The sequence below is a fragment of the Podarcis cretensis genome (genome assembly GCF_951804945.1).
Source record: "Podarcis cretensis genome assembly, chromosome: 16".
NCBI lineage: Eukaryota > Metazoa > Chordata > Lepidosauria > Squamata > Lacertidae > Podarcis > Podarcis cretensis.
The window spans coordinates 40,537,617-40,557,175 of NC_137186.1; the positions used below are offsets into that span (position 1 = coordinate 40,537,617).

General features: G+C 46.1%; 2 protein-coding genes across 11 annotated transcripts in view; one reads left to right on the forward strand and one right to left on the reverse strand.

Annotated features, from left to right (window-relative positions):
* PITPNM2 (phosphatidylinositol transfer protein membrane associated 2) overlaps positions 1-9,127 on the forward strand; it is a 204,472-nt gene extending 195,345 nt beyond the window's left edge. For all 7 annotated transcript variants that reach the window (XM_079956393.1, XM_079956395.1, XM_079956396.1 and 4 more), the window contains 2 exons: positions 1,692-1,820; positions 3,429-9,127. In XM_079956393.1, the coding sequence (XP_079812519.1) occupies positions 1,692-1,820; positions 3,429-3,776 (477 nt within the window). In that variant the 3' untranslated portion in view covers positions 3,777-9,127. The remainder of the gene's footprint in view (positions 1-1,691; positions 1,821-3,428) is intronic.
* A 1,343-nt stretch (positions 9,128-10,470) lies between these two features.
* Positions 10,471-18,146, reverse strand: ARL6IP4 (ARF like GTPase 6 interacting protein 4). 4 transcript variants are annotated; one of them, XM_079957158.1, is made up of 6 exons: positions 17,299-18,146; positions 15,839-16,067; positions 14,746-15,088; positions 14,309-14,426; positions 13,238-13,307; positions 10,471-12,673 (listed from the first exon to the last, which is right to left on the reverse strand). In XM_079957158.1, exons 2-6 carry the CDS (start codon positions 16,052-16,054, stop codon positions 12,617-12,619), a joined length of 804 nt encoding a protein of 267 aa, XP_079813284.1. In that variant the 5' UTR covers positions 16,055-16,067; positions 17,299-18,146; the 3' UTR covers positions 10,471-12,616. The 4 variants fall into 4 exon arrangements, with proteins under 4 accessions (XP_079813284.1, XP_079813286.1, XP_079813283.1 ...); XM_079957160.1 differs by lacking the exon at positions 17,299-18,146 and having other exon boundaries at positions 15,851-17,008; XM_079957157.1 differs by lacking the exon at positions 17,299-18,146 and having other exon boundaries at positions 15,839-17,008.
* Between the last annotated feature and the right edge of the window lie 1,413 nt (positions 18,147-19,559).

The window sequence follows — 19,559 nt, forward strand, 5'->3', positions numbered from 1 at the left end:
CCCCGTAGTACAGATAACACCTATATCAGACATCTCTTAGCCGATAAAAAGCCCGAAATTAACAGGCCTGTGGCAAAGTACTGTTACATTGCAACAAGAATAAGACGAGCAATGATGTCAGCAACGGAGTTCAAATTATAAACATCGAAGGAACGATAATAAACAGTAGCAACATTCGAAGTTAATTTTTAAAACCTTAAAAGACGAAACCTGGTCATAAATATAAGCACCAATTCTGTGAATTGGCCATATTTCCACTGTTATTTGTAGCACAATACTGTTTATAATGCCGTATTTCTTTTATAAACTGCTTTCTGGTCATTGACCGTATTAAAGATATTATTATTATAATGCAGGAGTCTCAACAGAAGCATCCATGACTGATGGCCATCCAACCTCTTCATTACATTCACCTGAGACATTTTAACTAGGGATGCAGGAGCATCCATTCATTTTCCCCAAAAGGTGCTGTGGGTGGTGTATGTTCCAAGTGAGCATGTGCGAAATCCCTCCAAAAGCACTGAGCCTCTCCTCCCCCTCTCTCTTCCCCTGCCAGTAGACAAAGAAACTTCCCTTTGGGCAGGCAAGGAAGAAGCAGAGGTGGCGGCTGCAGGCTGTGGTGCCGTTGCCCAGTTAGGCGATGTTAGACTCCAAGTCAGAGGCTCTTTGGTAATAGAAATAGGAAAATGTGTCAGGTTCAAGTTTCTCTCTGTTTCTCATTTTTCCATTCTTCACTTCTCAACAATGCCACATCAGTTTGCAACTTTTTAAAAAGAAGCCTGATGAAAATTCATAATTTTAGTGCAGATTTCTCTTTCAGTATACAGTGGTACCTCTGGTTGCACATAGGATCCGTTCCGGAGCTCCGGTCAGATCCCGAGGAATTCGCAACCGGAGGTGCTGCTTCTGCGCATGCATGCGGCGCGGTAGAGCGCTTCTGCACATGCATGCGGAGCAAAACCCGGAAAAATACTTCCGGGTTTGCTGTGTTCACATCCTGAAGGATACGCAACCAGAGGTGTGCGTATGCAGAGGTACCACTGTACACATTTTAATGCAGTTTTGTCTGATGTACACAAAGCAGTTTTATAATAACATTTTTGCATGAGATTTTATAATATACACATTTTTATGCAGCTTTTATTATAAGCACATTACTTTTATCTTATTTATTTATCTATTTTCATATGCCGCTATTCATAAAAAAAATCAGAGTGGTTTACAACATGTATACTTGGCCAGACTGCTCATCTTGCTAGGTGAAGCCCTGGAATGATGCCCCCAAACCCTGCCCAAAGTGGCACCACTTCTGGGCAGGCTGTGACCAAGACCCCTCGCTGTGCCCTTCCCAGATGGAAGGCCCTGAAGCAGCAGCTGCTGCTGGCACCGCTGCCTTCCTCCTGGCCCAGTTTAAGTTACTGGGGGAAATTGGGGCTGGTGGGCTTGCAGGATCAGGGTGAACCTCGCGAACACCAGTCCTGCTTTTGAGCATTCAAGGAGGGTGTTTGCCTTCCTGAGCACTTCTGCTCAAATGCATCCTCTTAACATTACAACCTTTTCCCAAGGCATCCTACAAAAGATGCTACATTGCCACATCTTTGTGTGAAAACCAAGGGTCTGGTGCTGTTCCAGAGGGTACATTTCCCTCCCAGTTGCCAATGATTTGCCTTTTCTTGCCCCGCACCCTGCAGCTTGACATGAAGATCCATGCAGCTTATGGATCCACCAAGGATGTCTCGGTCTACACCTCCATCAGCCTGCCGCCTATGCAGATCTACATTGTTGGGCGGCCAACCAAGAAGTTACAGAACCATTGTCAGGTAACCTCAGAATTCAGATGCTTTCACAAGGGATAGATAAGTGCCTGTATGATGAAGCTGGGGGTGCAGCCTGTCCAAACCCTGCAGCTGTGCCGCTCAGGTGCCTGGGGTAGCACCTGTACCTGGAGGCAGGACAAGGAGAGCCAGAGCAGGGCGTGCTGCACGGAGCCTCCAAGGAGTCTGCCCACTGCCTCCCCCTCAGCTGTAGGCCAGCTGAGGGGGAGGCAGTGAGCAGACGCAAGCCGAACACTGCCATTTTGGGCAGCACAGAGCCTGCAGGCTCCTGAGCCACCACGTCACTCCCAGCTCAGGTGTGCTGCAGGCCCCACGGTCAGTGCCGCCCCCGTGGTGTGGTCGCCAAGTGCCCATGCACCCCCCCCAGCTATGCCTCTGGTGCCACTTCTGTGTCAGTGGGGCTCACGAGAAGTGGCTCTGAAGAGGTACCCAGAGAAGATGTAGAGGGGGGTGGCATTTTGGAGCACCAGCAGACTAGCACAGATCTTACCTTTATGGTGCCGTATTTCTTGGCATGGAGGAGAGGAATGGTGGGAAGAAAGCCAAGCATCTCCTGAGGTAGTTGCAGAAGTGGCTGTAGCTCAGAGGTAGAGCATCTGCTCTGCATACAGAAAATCCCAGCTTCTTCAGTCTCCAGCATCTTCATGTGGGGCTGGGAGAGACCCCTGCCTAAAACCCTGGAGGGCCTCCGCCAGTCAGCCATACTGAGCTAAATGCACCAAATGCTGACTCCATATAAGGTATCTGCCTCATCTATGGAGAGACAAAAACGGACCCAGTCAGGGGATGCGCAGGAAAAGCAGGCAAGTAGCCCAGTAGGCCTGGAACAAGATGGGAAGTCATTGGATAAGGGAGAAGCAGCAAGCCTGGCTATGTGCCTTTCTGAAAACAGGAGAATATTTCAGTCCAAATTTTCAGGGGATCAATGTTACATTTGTACTATCAAGATTTACCAGTGTGCTTTAAGAGATTTTTAAATTTTTTGATTTGGGTCTTTTAATAGCATGGTCCAAGCTTAGGTGATGGAGAAAACTGAGTACGCAGATCTTGTACACTTCCTTGGAATCCATTTTATGAAACACAGTTTAGACATATATTATATTAAATAAAATACATATATACACAAAGTGTATCAAAGATGAATAATGGCCATTGCAGAAACAGCATTAATATGTTTAGCAAATTTGTTTATTTGGGTTGACATTTAGATGGCTTTTTGCTGAATCCTGGTGCACATACAAGTAAGTTGGTTGCCTATATTGTTTTGCCAGCTGCTGAGGAGATTTTTGTGCCTGCTTCTCGATTTTTGAACTAGTGTGTCAGAGAGACTTCTCCTTGACACTTGGCAGGAAGGCAGAGATGGAGGGGTTCACACATTCCACTTACCCCGCTTCAGCAGTGAGAACCACATCCTGTATGGCAGATTATTCTCTGGGTCTGGCAACCTGAGATAAATTTGTCACTTGGCAAACAGTTGCCTTGGCAGCATCTGAAATGGCAGCTGTGAAATTGCATTTGGCAATGAAACCAGACTGAAGTTTTGGACTGCAGATGTCTTCCAAAAATAAGTTTTCATTTTAATTAAATTTGCAGTTCATTACCGAGGGATACGCAGCCCACCTGGCCCAGCTGGAATACACCCATCGCTCCCGCCCCGCCAAGAACACCACCCGGATGGCTCTTCGGAAAGGCAGCTTTGGCCTCCCGGGCCAAACGGAATTCCTGCGCAAGAGGAACCACTTACTGCGCACCATCTCCTCTCAGCCGGCCACGGCAGGCAGCGCAAGCAGTGGCTACAGGCCGGAGCGAACCCAGAGTCAGTCAGAGAGTGACCGGGAGAGGGAGAGGGAGCGCAGCCAGAGGAGCATGAGCCTTGCCACAGGGTGCTGGGGCCGGAGCACAGCCTCCAGACTGGAGCCGGGGGGCCTGGGGCAGAAGTAGAGCAGCCGGACGGCAGCAGCAGGAGGCAATCGTGCATGGCAGCAGCAGCGGAGGTGAAACAACCGAGGCCTGTGGTGTGGGGTAGTGGGGCAAACATGGTGCTACTCATTGCCAGAGAGGCAGTCATAACTTTATGAGGCGATAACAGACTGGTTTCCCCCCCCCCCATGCAAAACACACAGGCCTTGGTGACGGGGGCACTGGGTTTTTGCAGAGCACTGTGCAAACAGGAACAAGAAAACTGCCTTTTCAAGCAGAGGGGCATCAGGAAGGGGAAGATGAATACTTTGGCAGCTTCTGGGTGCAGCTTTTTCCTGCCCCCCTCCTTCTTACCCAGGTTTGGTGATTGTAAATATGTGCCTCCTCAGCTTCTTAGCCATCAGTCAAAGATGCAACGGAGGGTGGGAGCGTCCCAGTGCCATGTGCGGGCAGAACTGGTGGAGTCAGGCGGGGGAGCCACGACTGTGGACTTGTTCTGCTATCTGAAGTGAAGGGAGCTGCATCCTGCCACCGCTTTGAAATAAGTTGCTCCACTTCTGGAATCTGGAGAGACTCGGGTTGGACACAGGGAAGAGTTCAAGACAAGCAAAGGATGCTTAGAACACACTCCTATTCTGCTAGGAAGCAAAGTCATGTTGGCAATGGCTAATTCAAGGCATCTTTGGTGCGAGAAGCATGGGATCCGATTAGCAGTTTGTTTTATTTGGGTACAATTTCCTATGATTATTTTTAAGTGAACATCTTAAAAAAGGAGGGAAAACAAAAAACAGATTTTGGAAACTGGTGGATTGTACTAATGCAGAGAAAGGATTTTATCTGCTGCTTTCTGCTCCTTGGTGTGTGAGGGAGGGGGCAGGGTGAAAGAAGTTGGGCAGTTATCCAGTTACTACTTTGTACTTTTGGAAAGTACCAACAGTTAGTTTCAAGCATCTAGGAAACAAATAGCAGAGTGCTATTTTTGCTCAGCCTAAAAAAAGCGAAGTCCAAATTCTTCCCCACTCCGCCCACTTTTCTTCTGCCTCTTGACCAGAAGGGGGTCCGTCCTTCTTTCCAACTTTTGCAGTGGCTTTCAGCGGAGGATGTAAATTTTGCTTTTCTTTTTAACTATAGTTATGCAACTGTAAAACCTCATTGTTTTTATTTGTTTTGCACTGATAATTTTTAGAAAGGAGGCCTATTACTATTTTATGAAGCTACACCCTCCCTATTTATAGCGCATGACAGTCAAATGTTGCTAAGCCAGGATGCATCTACCCAAATGCAAACATGCACACACACACAGGGCTTTTCCCCGCCAACAAGGTAAGGAGATTTAAAAAGAACAAGTGCAACAAATTGAGAGGTACAAACCAAGGGAATGCGATTTTTAAAAGGAGAGGATAGACATATCTTAAATTTCCCTAACTACTCTCTGTACAGGAGTTGCGGGTTTGATGGTTTGGGTTTGCTGCAAAGTTCTGTGAAGTACATTTGCGAGCTCTGCCCCGAGTTCTAAAGAACGTGCTTGGTTTACAACACCTTATAGTAGCTGTTTGAGAATGGGGACAAATTGCACAAGGGAACATAGGCCCACAAGGAAGGATCTGCAAAATTTCCCTAGCCACCATCATGCCACCTCACCCTGCAGATTCAGTTTCTAGCTGTTGCAGAACGCGGTTAGCCCGAGATAATGGACTAGTTCTCCAAGAGTTGGGGTTGCCCTTTCTTGCCTATAGCTTCTGGCATTTTTTATATTTGCACAGGTGTGCTTCTTTGTTCAGTGTTCCACTTTATACGTAAAACATTCCCCCCCCCCACCCAGACCAACATCTCTTTCATTTTTTCTTCTTTTCAATACCAAGACTCGGCAGCACTGTGAATTACAGCCTCTTTCCAAGCCACGAGGCTCAACAACTCACCCGGACGTGTAAAAAGCTACTTTGCTACATGGGTTTCAACACCAAATTTAAAATGGTGTGCTCCATCCATATGAATGTGATTGTCCAAAAGGGGTAAAATCCATTTATTTATCCATGGAAACTGCTGCTCTTTTCAAATGAAGCTTGCAACTCCCAACATTTCTTAAATGGTTGATGATGAGCCATACTGCAAGATTATAAGCCTCTTGTCTCAGATGAAGTCAACAAGAAAATTTTGGCGAGTTTTTACTACTTTTTTTAAAAAAAAAACCCAAGCACTATTGACTTCCCTTTCTCCTCAGCCTAGATCTTTGCAAATATACATCAAAAAAAATGAGTGGGTGGGTGTGTTTGACATGCAGAATCCACATGGATTGCATTATAGCTCTTTGCTAGCTCAGTATCATCTGACCATCATCGCAAAAACAGACTAGGCGGCCACATGATCTGGATTTGTGTTTCATTGATTTGGCCTCCCCCCTGAACAGTCAAGACATGACATGTACATTATTCAAACTTTGAGACGTTCAGTGGCTCCTTTTTAGTGTGTGTGTGAGTGTGTGAGAGTAGACAGTGTAAAGGAAAAAAACAAATGCCTGGATGTAAAATGCCTGGATACGGGTTGGGGAGGAAGTGGGTGATATATATATATATATATATATATATATATATATATATATATGCAGTGAAAGTAATTTATTTTATGTACGAAACCTTTGTCTGGAGGGAAATAAACCTTCAGGTTTTGTTAACATTTCAAGACCCAGCTTCCCCTCCCCCTTGTTTTCAGGCATAATTTACAACAGACTCATTTTATGGACCAAGTTCAAACTGTCCAAGGATGCTAAAAGAAATCTTCTCATTGCCTCTCACCAATCCATATTTGAAACAAATGATCCGTAAGAGGGACAGTCATTCCTGTGTACACCCCGCCCCCCCCCTTGGCCGGGCATCTCCTCTCTTCCAGCCATTCTCCCTGTTTCTTTTCAAGGTGGTTGTTTTGTGTGTGTAAGGGGATGGGGGTGGTTCTTCATCCTTCTTTGCGATTGTAATAATTTTGAATTAAGTGAGTGGCGAGCAAGTGACATTATGGCTGGAGGCTTTTTTCATTTTTTTTTAAGCTCCCCAGGATGCCATCATTCTGGTCCATGACTTATGTATGTATGTATACCCCTCGTGTGTTGTCCTTGATGTTGAAAGCTGAACTTGCTACTCTGGCATTAAACAAACAATAGCAATAGCTTCATTAAAAAGTAGTGTGGCTCCCTCTGGAATGAATCTGGAGAGCAGCATTCGCCATCCCAGTTGGAAATGCAAAGACTGAGTTGTGGAATTCGAAGCCATCTGTATTTAATGCTGTAGCCTCAGTGATTGTCTTTCCTTGAGATCAGTGCCCCAGATGCAGTTTATACCTTAAGGGCCAGTAAGTGTCTATTATGAGGCTGTGTCTCTGTGGCACTTTCTGACAGCTCAATGGAGTGGGGAGGCAGGAATGCCCCTGGAAAGGGCAGGTCTGCTATCTCCTGCTGTGGGAACCTCAGGTGTGCAGACTTACCGCTCAAGAGTCTTCTCAGCCTGGTGAATGGATGAGTGGTCAGGGAGAACAGTTTCAGTACATTGCGTATATTAGAGCCACCTGGATGTGCCTAGGACTCAGCCAGTATGACGATCAGCCTTTCCCAACCTGAGACCTTCCAGATGTTTTTAGCTGCAAGGCCCAGCCAGCCAAGGAACAGGTAAAACTTGCACTTTTTGTCTTGGGATCACATAACTTCTGTTTGTTGTTGTCTTTGAAGTATGTTTTGCAAGTAATTTGGACTCTGAAGTGGTTTCCTCTTTTCAAAGACAGGGATACATATTGGGGTGATATGTGAGGAAAGGAGTGGTCAAGAGATCAGGAACTCCCCCCCCCTGCAAATATTTAGAAGAGCTTGCACCAGCAACCTGGCGTTTGGGTGGCATTTAGAATTCCCATGAGATCAAGTGCTCTGTCCACATCTCCCATCCTCCTGCCATAAGCCAAGGAACTTTGCACAATGCAGTGCTGTATGGTTTACATCATGGATTCACACTGCACAATTGGCTCTGCCTTGGCACAGAACAAGAATTTTGCTGAGTTTGGGTCTATTTTTTAACATAGACTTAATTTACTCTTTTCAGATGTTCCATATCAACAGACCTTGCGTTTGGGGGAAAGTTTTGCAGGTGCTGAATTTGGTGAATTTGGTAATTTGGTGCTGAAGTGTTTAAACTTGGCTAAAAATGTTTAAAGGCATCACATGGGACTAAACTTTCATTTCTTTTAAGCCAAAAAAGGCAAGCTTCTCATCCATATGGCTGCAGATGGGTGGGGGAAAGCCTAATGCTCTGAAAAGCCAAGTTGGGTGTGGAGTTTAGTAAAGCTTACCTCTGCACAACCCCCAAGTTTGCCAGAGCATGCTAAATTTTGGAAAGCTCCTAAAATGTTTGCAGTCTGAGAAAACAAATCAAACAAAAGCACAAACATAGGTTCTAGATGGCATTCCTATGACACAATCCTATACATAATTACCCAGACGTAATTACCATTGTGTTCTGTGGCCTTGCTCCACATTACTCCCTGGTAAGTGTGTTTAGGATTGAAGCCTTAGATATTCAAACATTACAAAAGGGCACTGACAACACCAGCCTGCTGGAATGAAGCAGATCTAGATGGCAGGGAGTCTACCTAAGAACCCCATAAATACCACCCAGAATTCCATTCAAAGAAAATTAGTAAATGTACAAAACAATCAGTGGTTTGATGGGAAAAGAGGCCCAACCTGTTGTATACATTCTTCCCAAACAATATAGCTTCCCTGTAATTCGCACTGGGGCCGGATTGTTCGCATCTTTTGACAAACCAACTTTAATTTTGATGAACGTTTTGTATCTTAGAGCTAGCTGAAGGGAAGTTGTCTGCCAAAGGCAGGGTGGGGAGTGACGTCAGTTACAAACAAAACCCTCCTCCTCCGAGACAGTTTTATCCCGGGCTTTGCTGGAGTCATCCCTCTCATTCAGGCATTTACCACCATTGCTGCAGTTTTTCCTGTTAGTTCCAAACGCATTACGGTTTTGTCTCCCTCTCCTTCATCACTGAGACCCCACCCCACACTTCCTTCTCCTCCGTGACTGTTGCTCTGTATTCAACAATGTTCATTCTGTTGAATGGTGGGCGGAGGGCAGGTTTCTCAAAGATTTGGCTGGAGGGGCAGCACTCCAAGAACGTTCCCTATGGAAAGGTCACAAGGGCAAATCAGCCCAGAGTCCAGCTACCTGCGTTTGTGTCTGCATGATCCTGTCTGTCTCCTTGCTCTTGTATGTGAGGACCACCCTCTTCCTTGCTGGTCCTGCCGCCTCGTCCTGCCACCTGGTTGTGCTTTGTATATGGTTATCCCTTGTACGTTAACACCAATTAAAAGAAACGGGAAGGCTCTCTTGCTGTGTCTGCTTCTTTGCAAAGTCCACAAAAGGCATAAAGCTTCAATGCGACTTGCTTTCAGAGCCCAAGAAAGTAGCCCTGAAGCATCAGACCAAATCCCAGCATTCTGTCTTTATAACAGCCAGATTTCCGGGGGAAATCCGCAATCGGGACACCATGGCAATGGGCTTCCCTTCTTGTTGTTTGTCTCCAGATACTAAGGCACAAAGAGCCTCTCTACACAGCAATGACATTAAGCCCAGGGGCAAGGAACCTTTTCCAGCCTGGGAGCCACATTCTCTTTTGAGCAACCTTCTGAGGGCCACATGCAAAAGTGGGTGGAGCCATATGAATTTTACCTTTATACATTTGTTTCTACATACCCATAACACCCCTATCTCTCCTCCAAACAGGCAAGAGAGATTTCCAGTGTTGTAAGGCATCAGGCCTTGGGAAAATCAGGGTTCACGTCCCCACTGAGTTATGAAGCTCACTAGGTGACCTTAGGCCAGTCACTGCCTCTCAGCCTAACCTACCTCACAGGGCTGTTGTGGAGTTCAGATACAGAGCTGGAGGACCATGTACACCATCCTGAGTTCCTTGGAGAAAGTGGGATATAAATGTGATAGCAACATAAATATTCAGGGGGCAAAGCAAGACCACTGAGAAGAGGAATGGCCTGAAGATTCAGTGTGTGTGGCCTGGCTCAATTTCTGAGGGCCAGTTGATGAGACCTGGATTCATATTTGGCCTCCAGACCTGAAGTTCATCATCATTCCTGCACTAAGCTATTATGGCTAAGAGTTACAGTAATATTTTGGTGCCCTGCAAGATATTCATGCAACATCCAACTAGTATGCCATGGAGAAAGCTTGAAATGCATTTAAATTAGAGCTGCTTGTCAGTAGGGATCAATTTCTGCCCAGTGTCAGGTTAGCAGATGTTCATTAATAAGTCGGTTCTGTCTTGTTTCCATAAGCAAAAACACAATTGTGCCGCACATTTATCCTAAAATGAGCATTTTGTATTGCACTGCATATTTTAACCTAAAATAGAAATTTTATATGCTTTTTGAGCACAGAGCAGTATTGAAAAAAAATGGAGAAGTGCAAAAATTATAACTGCAATCCAATCTGTTTATCAGTCTGCCAAGTATGAATTGGTCCAGTTCTCTGGTGTCCCCACTTGTCAGGGAGGAGAAAGAGCAAGCCAGAGGAAGCATCTCAGGTGCAAATCCCCCTTTCCGCCAGGAGGTTCAGAAGCTGGGTTGGGCGAGTCCCAACTTCTCAGCACTACCTATTTTACGGAGCTGTTATGCCGTATGTGCAATATGGATGCATTTATACCCCACTCTGAATCGCTGAAGCAAAGCAGGAAAGCTTTATTCGGTCTTATGTGCATGACTTTGGTTACATGTGGCTGAGTCGGCAGTTCTTCTTGGTTCAGTGGAACAACCCTGTTCCCAGAACAGCACAAACCCATAATAAACAGATGATACCCTAAAACAGACAAGATAGGGAAGGCTGTTATAATGAACAGGCCTGGTATTACCTGCATCAACAAGCCTGTGTAAGTTGATGACATGACATTTATTACTTGGACAAACCTGGTTGCTACCGGTTAAATAGGAGTGCTGTGATTTTGCAAAACAAAGACCACACCCTTAAAGGGCACAATCCAGGTAAAGTGAAGCATTTTTTAAATCCTTCTGTTAGTTTTGATGAAAAAGAGTGAAAGCAACAATTCATTGGCTTGGCTCTTCTTTGGAGGAATAAGGCCAAAGTGTGAATTATTCTTCAGCACTGGGTAAATAATTAACAGGATATAAGTAAAATGAATTTCACACAAACATGCCTGACTAACGTTTGTTTGATTACCAAAAGTTGGTGAGCAAACAACCACGTCCAGCTCCTACACCATCTTGTCTCAGGAGACCTGCTTATCAGTTCCCTTACCATACCTCTAAGGAAAGGGGTGGGTGTGAGGTCTAGCACCCCAGCAACGACACTGCTGCTCTAAGGGTTGCTGGCAGAATCAGCAGGCTTCTCCTGCCCCGCCCCCCCCGGACATTTTTGGCATTGTAGCCTCTCTCATGGCCCCCCCTTTAATCAATTGCTTGTGCCAGTAACATGCACACTTTAAACCTCTGCAACAATCCTACCATAGTGTTGCCCTGAGAACAGAGATTTAAACCTCTCCACCTAGCCCAGTGCTTCATTAAGGAAATAACCATCATAGTGATGATGTTTTGTGTACCTGTGTGATTGTGTGTGTAGTGTGTCACAGGATGACATCCTGAAAGGATGACATGCTTGCCAATTGCATAGCTGTTGGCACAAGGACACACAAGGGCCCTCTAGCAAGGAAGCAAATTGTGTGGCACCCTTAAAGGGTCAAGGCTTTGAATTTCTGGTGAACACAGCAGGTGTCAGCACTTTTCAGAATCCAGAGCTTAATGCATCCTATCTAGCTAACGCTGCAGCAGAAAAGTGTTACCATGTGGACCTGTTAAGGAAGCCTCAATGCATTCCTGTTCCTATATTAGGTAGGTGTAAGTGTGAAGTTGGAAACCGGAACAGCCTGAAGGGCGATCCAGATCTCACCACTAAGGTGTCCTTCTGCCCTTAAGCAGAGGCTGCGTTGTGTCAGGCTACAGCACAAGAAAAGGTGAGGTAGCAGCAGAACATGGCTGACCAGCCACCTTGCCAAGCCCCACACCTGAGCAGATGCTGCTCAGCCAGAGATGCTAGAGGTGGGGCACAGCAAGAGTGGACCTGTGTGAGAACTGCATGCCCTTACCCTGCTCTAACTCTTCCCAGCAGAACCCAAGAGCATGAAACTCCCTCAGCCTTGAGCAGGAGGAGGTAGGTTGCAGCTGCTGCTGGTGCTCCTCCCACTGCCTTCTTAGGACAGCGGATTTAGAGATGCACCCTAGCTGCTTCCTCGCCCCTTGATGTTGATGTTTCAGAGCCTGGACACCATGAAGCCCGCTGGGAAGTAGCTGGGCTGAGCTTTAGAAAAAAGTCCCCTCCCACACAGGATAGAGGCAAGCAGGATCAAAACCAGAAGCCTCCAGCCCACTTTGCACTTGGTCCATCTGCCTTGGAGGCAGGCAGAGCGGTAAAAGATACCCACAGCATTTGTTGTCAGACTTCCGTCGCTTCCTTTCCCGTGACCTGGGTCTTCTGCTTTTGCTCACTTCCCTTTTGCTTTGGGATAATTATTTTCACTGTTTTTCACTAAGGGAGGTGCCTTGATGAGGAAACAAGCTGGAGGCAGCAATTGGAGAGCCTCACAGGGGAGAACTGCAAAACAGAAGGATTTGTACTAGGAGCGGATGAATCTGGGCATCTTCCTGCCCCAGCAGTTCTCAGTCCTGATGGCACTGGCATGCAAATTCCATGGGGACGGGTGTTGGGTGTGGGGAGTGCAGTGCCTGGTTTCGGCAAAGCTTCTGCAGCTGGGAATAAAACCATAAACCATCTCTGAAGACCATCCTGTTATCACTGCAGCATCCCCGTCCTCGCCTGGAAGGAAAGGCCATCTCCCCGCGTGGCTTGCTGTGAACAAAGGTAGATGCATTAAAGGTCTGCAAATCGTATCAGTTTTTGGTGCAATTTCTGAAGTTCTATTCTTTTAAGGGGAACAGCATCAATGTCCCCACACTCTGCAGGCTTCTAAGGAAGGAAGGAAGGAAGTTCTCATCTAGGATATGAAAAAGTCTTGATCTACAAACTGATGGAAACAAAGGCAAAGAGGACCTACATGGGAAAGTCTCAGCAACCCAAATGTCAGCTTATTCTCTCTTTTAGCAATAAAACTGCTAGCATATTTCCAAAGCTAAGCAGGGTCTGGTATGGTTTCAAATTGGATGGGGGACTGCATGTTGAGATTCTTGCATTGCAGGGGGTTGGGCTAGATAACCCTCAGGATCCCTTCCAACTCTACAGTTCTGTGATTCTATGACACTGAAGTCGGTGGAACCACTTTAGGGGAATTAATAAGCCACTGAACAGTTATAAACAAAACCCAGCCTACAAAGCCCAGCCTTGTCCTCTAAATACTCAAGTCTACAGTTGCCAGATTACATCCGTTAGATTTTGCAATAATAAACAGCCACATACCTTGTTAATTTCTTTATGCCTCTCCTTAGTAACAATCTCCTCAAGGACCTCGCCATCACCTTTAATAAGTCTGGAATTGAAACTCAGATTGTAGTCCTGGCCAACTTGCACAAACAGTTGATGTCTATATGCCCTTCCTATCAACAGAGGGGGCCATAGCTCCCTGCTTTGCATGCAGAAGGTCCTGACTCAACCCCCAACTACATCTCCAGGAAGGGATGGGAATGTCCTGTGCCCCAAACACTGGAGAGCCTCTGCCAGTCAGTGTAGACAATACTGGGCCAAGAGGACCAGTGGTCTGGCCAGTATGAAGCTGCCTCCCATAGTTAAGAATGTGAGAATGTAGGGATCGCCTTGCTGCAATGGGGCCAGCCACAAAGAATGCCAACTCAGCTGCAACAGAAAAAGCAAATTCCAAGCTGGAGCTTATGAGGGGTAGGATTAAAAGCAGGGCTGTATTCAACAAAGTTCTACTCAGAGAAGAACCATAACTGTCACATTTCAAATGGTCTTCTCTGAGTATGACTAAGGCTGTATACAATCCACAGCTACCAGTTTCATGATGCACTTCTCCCTGTCTGTGGCGCAGCCACACTTGGACCAAACCGCAAAGGGATCCTGTGAACGGTGCAGAAAAGGGGACACGACATAACCGCAAGTTTGGAGCACCTTCCCTACATTAGGGGCTTTTAAGTTTAGAAAGGAAAGGTTCATAAGCTGAAGAACATGGCTTGTTGTGCCCACTCGGTTATCACAGTCCAGTTCCCCATTTGTAAGATGGGAACAACAGTGACTGAGCACATGGTGATGTTGCAAGGGGAAAATAAAAGAAAGTGTAAATGCTCTGTGCGTGGTGCTTTTAAAATGATACTATTAATTGGGGTCAGCATTTGCAAAAATAAACTGCCAATGAAGGAACTTAAGAACAGAAAATACAAAGAGCTCTGTAAAGAAACTGAACTATGTGGTTGTTTCAGAGGAAAATGCAGATGCAGGAGAGAAAACCCAGAGGGTCTACATAAATTTAACTTAGTGACAATCTTCTAGTGACAACCCCCCCCCACAACACACCTTGTTCTTCCTGTTTCAGGGTCAACGACTCTCCTTATCACACTCTGCCGTGCGTCCCACTCCTCTTTCGTCATGGGCTTCATTGCTTGGATGCGGGATTTCTGCTCGTCTGTCAGGGCTGAGAGGCAGACCCAAGTCAGAAAACAGTGGTCTCACCAATAGCTCTGGTATTACCACTGGTAGGGAGAGCATTTTTGTTGTTCAATCCCACAGAAAAAAGGCTCCTCCAGTGTGTTCAAAAATCACTGCACTATCAGTTAAAAGTACAAATAGCTTAGTAATGATTTTTTTAAAATCCATCTAGTAATAAACAAACTTACAGAAAATGGATCTAATTAAGGTCACTATTGCAAAACTGCAACATTCATTTTGCCACTTATTAACCAACAGTGTTGTTATTGTTTTCCAATCCTACCTTGCCTGGAGGAGGATCTTACCTGGCCCGGAGTCTCCCAGGGTCTCTTTCTGCCACTGGTCCAGGGAAGGGCCAGGGAGTGCTTCCCCCTTTGTTGCTCCCTCTTTCTCCCTCCCCTTTGATTTATTCTTTGCTTTCTTCTTGGTTTTCCTCTTCCTCTTCTTCTTTTGCTTTTTATCTTTCTCTTTGCTTAGCTTCTTCTTGCTCTGCTTCCTCCTTTTGCGGTTGGATTCATCGTCGCCTGACACATCTGGAGAGGAATCAGAAGAGGAGGATGATCCAGAAGATAAGGAGCTGGTCTCGGAGGAGGAGCTGCTGCTGCTGCTGCCTCTTCTCCTTTTCTTCTTCTTCTCCTTCTCCTTTTTCTTCTTCTTTTTCACTGGAACCCAGCATCAATCAGAAGTCACCAGGGAATATCTATCATGTTGCAATACATCACCAGAACTGTTACCCAAAGGGAGAAAAAAACTGAGGGAATTCTCTTTTCCAGCCCTGGACAGAACCCAGAACTGGAACTTGTTGATTGGCTTAATTGCTGTGGCTTCACCTCCAAGAATAACCTAGGTGTTGTAACTGGGGTTGGGGAGGCAACTAGTCTAGTGTCTCCAGGGGATTCTTTGCCTGGGGTTGGGGCAGCCAAGACATATTTCTAACCCATTCATATGGTTTGAATCTGTTGCAAAGATGTGGCTCTGAAGTCAGTGCCCAACAAATGATATAATCAGAGGCACTGATTTTAAGACACACCTGGATGTTACAAAAGGCAGCTGTTAGTGTGCAGCCATCGCTTGCTTGAGGGACAAAGCTTAAGAAGGCAGTTTCAAGCCCTGGTGGTTCTGGTGGGAAGTTCTATGAAAGCAAAAGCAGTGATAATTTAAAAAAACAACAACAACCACAGGAGAAATACTCTGCTCTGCAGGCTGCATTCTACACAAGTGTCTCATCCTAAGCAAACAAGGGGACCATGGTGGAGGGTGTGGGGAGCAGCCTCCATGACCAGAAAGTGACAATAGCTCCCCCAGCAAACTGCACTACTGGCCAACACTGGCAAATTCTACCCCATTGAGAGATCGGAGTTCTGCGTTTCTTAGGCCATTGCTTCAGAAGCAGCTGACACCCTCTCCCACATCCTTACCTTCTTTGCTGGAGGCTGAGCCCATCCGGACCCTTGGGGGCTCAGATCCTCTTTTGCCGGCAGGAGACAAACTCCTCAACCTCCCCTGGGATTCTCTGCTGCTCTTCCTCCTTTCCTCCTCCTCCACATCTCGCCTGCTCTGGGAGACGCTTCGGCTCCTGCTCCGAAACCTTTTCCTCGCCTGGCTGTGAGCCATCCTACTCTCAGGTCTGTTCCAAACAATGAGATCTATTTACTTGCTTGGCTACCTATGACCACCCTGCCCTTGAAGATCACACTCAGTCTTACTCAAGTTTCAAACCAGCCAGAAGTAAATGTCCATTCAGAAAGGTCATGGTTAGGGAAATTTGATCTTGCAAGGTTTGCAAAATAGCAGCATCCCATCCATGTTGCTAGTCAGAGCCAAGGACTGCACTTTGGCCTATTCAGATGGGAAGCCACGGCATGTAGTCATCTAATCCTTCCTTAGGCATTGGGGCTACAGGTTACTGCAAGACCCTGAAAGTTCTATAGGTCAATTCTATGCCAAGCGGTTCATTCTTTAAAATGAAAGGAGGGAGAGGCTGTGACCCTCCAGAAGCTCCTAGACTACAACTCCCACCATCCCTGACCACGCTGGCTGGGGCTGATGGGAGCTGGTGTCCAACAACAACTGGAGGCTCACATCCCTGCCCTACATCCCAACACAATATCTTTGCTAGCCTTTCATGTGCCACAATGGGGGTCAGGTTTTTTTGTTTTTCAAGCTTGGCAACCTTCCTCAGATTAAAGCAGCCTTGGAGCTCAGCAGCCAGGGCTGTTTCTCTCAGGGCAACAACTTCTCCCCTCAGTTGACTAGAGGAAATGTAAAAATAAAATAACCACAATAATTCATTCATCATTAGCATTGGATAATTTCTAGTGCACAACCCTCTTTTTCGTAACTCAAGAGCAGCTTGATTTTATTGTCTTCTTTAAACTGGCTGTTGCCGTTTCAGTTTGTCGTTTTATTTGGCTGTAGTAGGTTTGCCTGATCTTCTTCTTCTTCATTATAACTGTACTTTTTATTCCCTACTACTTTGTAAGTCGCTTTGGGCTGCCTTGGGCAAAATTAAGTGACTAACAAATCTTAATAATAATAATAAGCCACTCCGGGAACACAAATCGGTGTCAACGTTGCTCTGTACTATTCGTGCATCTACATATCTGCGCGCGCACACACTTCGGCCCCTTTAACACCCAGCCGCGCGTTGACCCTTTTAAGAAAACCCGCGCGGTTTCTGCTGTCCTTCAAAGCCTTTCCACCCAATCCCGGCGCTCCGTCTCCCCCGCCCTCTTTCTAAGCCCCGCCCCGCCGCCTGCCAGATAAGGGCTCCGTCAGGCAGCCAACGCGCATGCGCACTGGATGCCTACTCGCAAGATCTTGGCGGAACTAATTTCGCCCCGTCCCGCCGGACTCACCGAGCCGGGTCAGGGCCTCACCCCGAGGAAACACGGCGCGCGGAGCAGCGTCGTTGCAGAGGCTGGGCCTCTATGGCTGGGCTGCGCCTCCGCAGCCCCGGAAACCGAGCGGGGCCCCCAGCAACTCTTTCGAGTTTCCTCGGCCACTTCCTGTCTGCGCCACGTCCGTCGCCATGAAGTGTCCGGCGGGGAACACTGAGGCCGAGCATCTTGGTTCCCAGCCTCCCGAAAACCCCGTACCTGAAGCGGCGCTGGGTTGTTGGGCTCCAGCTCCCATCGGCCCCGGGAGCGAGTGGCGGGAGGTCAGGCCAACATCTGGAGGGTGCCGAGTGGCCCAGGGGGATCCCTGCAACCAAAAAAATCGGGGGAAGCGGAGGCAAAGAGCGAGGATCCCCGTTTTCTTTCTTCCAATTTTTAAGGGAAAAAATTATCCTTTTGTGTTCTGTACGTGTTTGTTCAAAAATATCCAAAGTGGCGTTCAAGAACAATAATCATAAAAAGAAGCAAAAAATAAAATAAAATGGTAAACCACTTTGTGGGATCAGTTTAAATCAGAAGGTGGAGCGTGCATCTTTTAAAATAAATATTATTAAAAATGCAGCAGTATAATCCATATTTTTAACAATTGGCAAAACATGCATTTAGTAGTTACTTATTACATTTTTATCCCACCTTTTCATCACAGAACTCAAGGCAACACATTTTTTATCCTCACAGCAATACTGTAAGGTAGGTTAGGCTGAGCATAGCCCAGAATCTGGCAGCAGACTTGAGTCAGTAGCGGTTCAAGCCTGGATTTGAACGCTAAATAAGCAAACAAAACAAAACCTGCCCCATCTCTGTTTAACACTGTGATAGGAATTTTATGGTCTTAGATATATGGCAACGTTCATAACCACACGTACATAGATCAGCACAGGAAAGCAAACCTGGAACCATTTTGATTCCTAAACTGAGCAAATGTTTCTCTGCATGGTCAAAATGGAAAAGCCTCCCCATTGTCTCTTCCTTCACAAATCCTGTCTTAATCTGTGTTTGAATAAAGGTGTGAGCCTGTGACCTGGCCCAGGAAATAAGTATTTTACCACTACAAAAGAATGGCCAGGCTCCCCAGGAAATCCAATCAAGTAACCTGCCAGACAGGAGATAAACAAGGACAAGAGAAAAACAACATTTAAATTTCTGTGATGTAGGTGGGATGTATCTGAGGGGTGGTCTTAGGTTACACCCCTTCTGTGATGAATGCATAATGTTTCTGGGGGTGGTCTTGATCTAGAGGATGGGAATTTCAAAAGTCTTTATAAGGCCTTGCACGCCATTGTTCTGGGTCCTCCTCTCCTGCGTGTGAGGGGAGTACCCTGTTGCAACAGATCAATAAAGATCCAGCTTACTAGCTGCTTTGCTTCTCAATATTCTCTGGTTGGCCTCTGTTATTTTCTCCTACCAATAGGGAACCTATGTAAGGACTCTATATGGGCTCTTGGATACCCATAAGGGAAAGGGCATATTTTTATTTACAACAAACACTCTTAACCACAAAGGCTTTACTATAATGATTTTGTACAGTACACTCTAAGGTACAGTATGTCTACTATTGAGTTCAATAGGGCTTCCTCCCAGGAAAGTGTATATAGGATTGCAACCTTTAATTAGTCCAGCTCTTATACGAACAGTGAATATTTGGGTCCTGCTTCTTCAGTTTCCTTATTTCTTCCACACAAAACGCAACAAAATAGAATTTATATTCTGTACCACTATTATCTTACCCTTGACTTTAATGAAAATATGCTATAACTTCCATGCATGTCAAACTGTACCCCAGTGGGTTGGTGAAAGAACTCTGTATTATTGTTGAAAACAGGCATATTAGCAATTGTCATGGGGATTTGTCTACAAATATAATGGCCAGATGTGATTTTGACAGAATAGAGCTGGACAAAAATATAATTGACTATTATTTATTGACAAGTTTTATATGACTTATTGTATGTTAGGATTATCTCTCCAGCTGCTGCAGGGAGGGCGATTCAGGAGTGTTGCTGTCACTTAAAAAATAAAATGAAATTCTTTGCAACCTGCTTTGGTCTTTCTAGCATAGCTAAAAAATACAACAGAATTTTGTTGGCACCTTGGTCCCCCCCCCTTTGCCTAACGAGCTCAGATTACAGCTGCTCTCCCCCCTCCTCTCTGCCTTCCGCTGCTAAGGGTTCTCTCCCTCTGCCTGCTTCTTCTCCTCCTGTCAGCATCTGAGCTTTGCTGAC

Bases quoted from the DNA above. Each gene is read 5' to 3' on its own strand.
- ARL6IP4 (XM_079957158.1), bottom strand. From the start codon at position 16,054: ATGGCTCACAGCCAGGCGAGGAAAAGGTTTCGGAGCAGGAGCCGAAGC. The intron at 13,308-14,308 runs GTGTGTTGTGGG...TTTCAATTCCAG, and splicing joins CCTGAAACAGGAAGAACAAG to ACTTATTAAAGGTGATGGCG. The intron at 12,674-13,237 runs GTATGTGGCTGT...CTTTGTTCACAG, and splicing joins GGCATAAAGAAATTAACAAG to CAAGCCACGCGGGGAGATGG.